Raw genomic sequence first — 3,486 nt, 5'->3', positions numbered from 1 at the left:
ATGATTTGAGAAATATTTTATTGGACTGGCATTTAAAAATTTGTTTATTATTTGAAATATATATCCAATGCATTAAATAATGGACAATGATTGTTTGCCCTCCCATTTTTTATGTCCTCCTGTGCTCTTCTGTTTTGTATGATCACGGTTAAATCACGTCAATATTTTATATTATTTTTTTATAAAACAAAAATAAATAGTAATATAAAATATTAACGTCGTTTAATCGTAACTATACAAAAAGGAAGGTACGAGAGGACATTGAAAGTGAGATGTGAGACAATCCTTATCCTTAAATAATTGGTAAAAACGTCATACGCGATCCAATCCAATCAAATCGATCAAACTTTACAATTTCCTTATTTACAAAGTTTGCCATTACCCGCCACTCTTTCAGTCCCAACTACCTTCTTCATCTTCTTCAACTTTTCGGATCTCTCTCTGTCTGAAATCCTTTCTCTCTCTAGTATTCAATGGAGGGTTTGATCAAGGGTCTGATCGACGTGGTGATCGGTCACGATGACAATAGGGACGAAGAACCCCCTCCACGGGACCGGGAGGAACAGTCCAGATCCACTCGGGCGCAGGTTAGCTACCACCCCTTGTATTCTTCAAAACAAAACCCTTTTGAATTTCTTAATTTTGATTAAGAGTCAGAGAGTTGAAGTTTGCTGCTGGTGCGTGCTAAAATTCGCAGGTTGTGTCCGGGGAGGAGCAGGATGAGGGTGATCGTGATCGCCCACATGGGTTAAACCAAAATCAATGGAATAGACAGGTTTGGATTGGATTGGACTGGATTGGGGTTTTGGGGTTTTGGATTATCGCGGTTGGTTTGGTGTGTAATTGATGTGATTTGCTTGTGTGATGTTGCAGGAACAGAGTCATTTGGGGAACACAGGGGGATACAATGTGGATTCGGAACCTTCAAGGAGACCTCACAAGGTGAATTTTGTTTTTCATCATTTGTTTTAAATCTCAAGACAACATTTTCTAGAAAGGTAAACATCTGATGCGTAAGGAAAAAAAAAAAATATAGACTTCTGCATCGGAAATTCTACGGATATATAATGAGAGGACTTTATTCGTAGTTTCATAATCGGAGAATGCTAGGGAAACCATCTTTTTGAATCGCATTTTGTAAACCATCTGATGTGGCAATAAAGTAAGACTTTGTGATTAAGGCTTGATATGTCCTATTCTCAATGATATCTCAAATGCAGGCTTCGCATGAAGGATATGAAACGAATAATGATGGTGGACAACATGGTTATAACCAAAACTACTCGCGCAGGAAGGTTTGTCTTATTAAAATGATCTGTTTAATTATAATTTAGAGGGGCTATTTTCGTTATATTTGATTATCCATGGTGAAGGACGAAGAGGAAAATCAGGATCGTTGGGAGACTGTCGGCAAGAAGAAGCCTCCAAGGCAACAACCACACAAGGTTTGTTTTCTTTGAGTTTACCAAACTTTAAAAAGGTCACCTGAAGATCTTAGTTGCATTTCATATTTGGGGACAGCACTGTCAAAAGTTTGGTCTTTAACTTTTCGATGCTGGGTTATAGTTTGTTTTGTCAATAGATTGGCTTCTTAGCTTAACTTACTGTTTTTTAGAAAATTTGGAACCATAACATTGAAACATTTTGATCAAATACTCAATTTCACAGATTCTGTTTAATCTTATAGAATATCCTTGTAATAAATCAATCTGACGAAGTTAGTTAATCTTGCCTTACTAGTTCTAAGTAAGATGAAATGAATTTGTACTGCCACACTATGTAATTCTCACTAGATATAAAAATCAACAGATTCAGATGGGCCAGTGGAATGGATATAAGCGGCCTGCCACTGAGCAAGAATACTCCGATGAGGCTGAAGTAGGTGCTAACATAGAACCTTCCGGAGAAGAGCTTTCTGATCTGTCACAAGCTTGCAATAAACTCTGGGAACTTGATTTAAACCGTCTAGTGCCTGGAAAGGACTATGAAATTGACTTTAGTGGAGGGAAGAAGGTCCACCAACGAGAAGACTTGGCAGAAGGAAGCTTATTTACCTGGCTGAGTGAAGATATATTTCGGAGGCCTACCTTTTCTCGTTTCTGTTCTCTTTTAGATAACTACAACCCAAATGCGGGTTGCAAAGAAGTTATCACATCCGAGGAGAAGCAAGAGCAGGCTGCATTCATAGAAGAAATCAGCAGAACTGCCCCCATTAAATATCTTCACAAGTATCTCTCACGTAAGGGCATTGTATCTGAGAGCTATCAGGAATTCAAAAGAACATTGTCCACTCTCTGGTTTGATCTTTACGGCCGTGGTGGTACATCTGCTTCCTCCTCGGCTTTTGAGCATGTTTTTGTCGGAGAAATTAAACAACGTGGTGAAGAAGAGGTTTCTGGCTTCCACAATTGGCTTCAGGTTGTCTTTTATGACTTATTCTTTGCCTTTAACTTTTATTCCTGTCATATCTTATTATGTCAAGATGAATATGATGTTAGTTGACAAACCAGTTGATGACTTTTATTTACCCTTAGAAAATGCTAAGTACCTTTACCATATCTTACCAGTTTTACCTTGAAGAAGCAAAAGGAAGGGTAGACTATCAAGGTTATATTTTTCCCCGTAGACGCGGACAAACTGTAAGTAAATCTATCCTATATTCCGCCTGCAAGGCTACGAGATAGTGGAAACAATAGTATTTGTTTCTTAAATTACTTCCGTACTGTTTCAGCATCGTCTCATCGTTTTCTATTTGTTTTGACAACTGCCTTGCTAGAATCTGAGTCTTTTTACTACTCTGACATTGGAAACTTATGTTTACTAAATGGCAGCCAGACTCTGAAACCCAGTTGCTTACGATCCAGTTCGAGTGGAATGGTGTTTTGAAAGCGGTATCAAGCACATTAGTTGGAGTGAGCCCAGAATTTGAACTTGCATTGTACACCTTGTGTTTCTACATGGGTGGGGAGGACAACCGTATTGAGCTGGGTCCATACCAAGTCAACATCAAATGCTATAGCTTTGGAGAAAGAATTGGGTCTGTGTTTCCCATGGCAGAGTGTTGAAATCAAGGGTAAAAGACTCACTCAGAGGAGTGGTTTCCACACTCCCTTTTCTATCTCTTAATTTTGTCCATTAATTTTCTCTTGAGTTGTATTGTTCGAATGGCTAGAATGGAATAAGGGAATGCATAAGGTCAGAAGACAATAATTTTCTGCTGATTATGTTATTCAATGACCAGGAAATGTATTTTAATTTAGGGATATGATTTTCATTCTTTTTGGGTTCTCACATGCACTCTTTATTTTTTGTCATAGGATTGAATAAATCAAACGGAAATAACGAATAGGGTTAAGCATAAGTGTTAAGAGGATAAAAAATCCAAGGGTGAGTGACCAAAAATCCTTGGTAGTGAACAAGATAATGGGAATCCAACCAAATGTTCACTTATATCTCTTCACCTGTAAGTGCCAGATTTTAGATTCA

The 3,486-nt window shown here is 38.0% G+C and overlaps 1 protein-coding gene across 1 annotated transcript; it reads left to right on the top strand.

Moving 5' to 3' along the window:
• The first annotated feature begins 277 nt into the window (after positions 1-277).
• On the top strand, positions 278-3,277 carry LOC137722389 (uncharacterized). Its single transcript, XM_068461380.2, has 8 exons — positions 278-587; positions 698-775; positions 874-942; positions 1,221-1,295; positions 1,374-1,445; positions 1,810-2,418; positions 2,568-2,639; positions 2,832-3,277. The coding sequence occupies exons 1-8, from the start codon at positions 474-476 to the stop codon at positions 3,063-3,065; spliced, it is 1,323 nt and encodes a 440-aa protein (XP_068317481.2). The 5' UTR covers positions 278-473; the 3' UTR covers positions 3,066-3,277.
• The last annotated feature ends 209 nt before the right edge of the window (positions 3,278-3,486 follow it).

The sequence above is a fragment of the Pyrus communis genome, chromosome 4 (assembly GCF_041283825.1).
Source record: "Pyrus communis isolate YQ-2024b chromosome 4, ASM4128382v1, whole genome shotgun sequence".
In the NCBI taxonomy this organism is placed as follows: domain Eukaryota; kingdom Viridiplantae; phylum Streptophyta; class Magnoliopsida; order Rosales; family Rosaceae; genus Pyrus; species Pyrus communis.
The sequence above is the reverse complement of the archived record's forward strand: the minus strand, read 5'-3'. Positions and strand labels throughout refer to the sequence as shown.

Coding starts and splice junctions, on each gene's coding strand:
- LOC137722389 (XM_068461380.2), top strand. CDS start 474: ATGGAGGGTTTGATCAAGGGTCTGATCGACGTGGTGATCGGTCACGAT. Junction 588..697: donor CCAGATCCACTCGGGCGCAG/GTTAGCTACCAC, acceptor TAAAATTCGCAG/GTTGTGTCCGGGGAGGAGCA. Junction 1,296..1,373: donor AAAACTACTCGCGCAGGAAG/GTTTGTCTTATT, acceptor TCCATGGTGAAG/GACGAAGAGGAAAATCAGGA.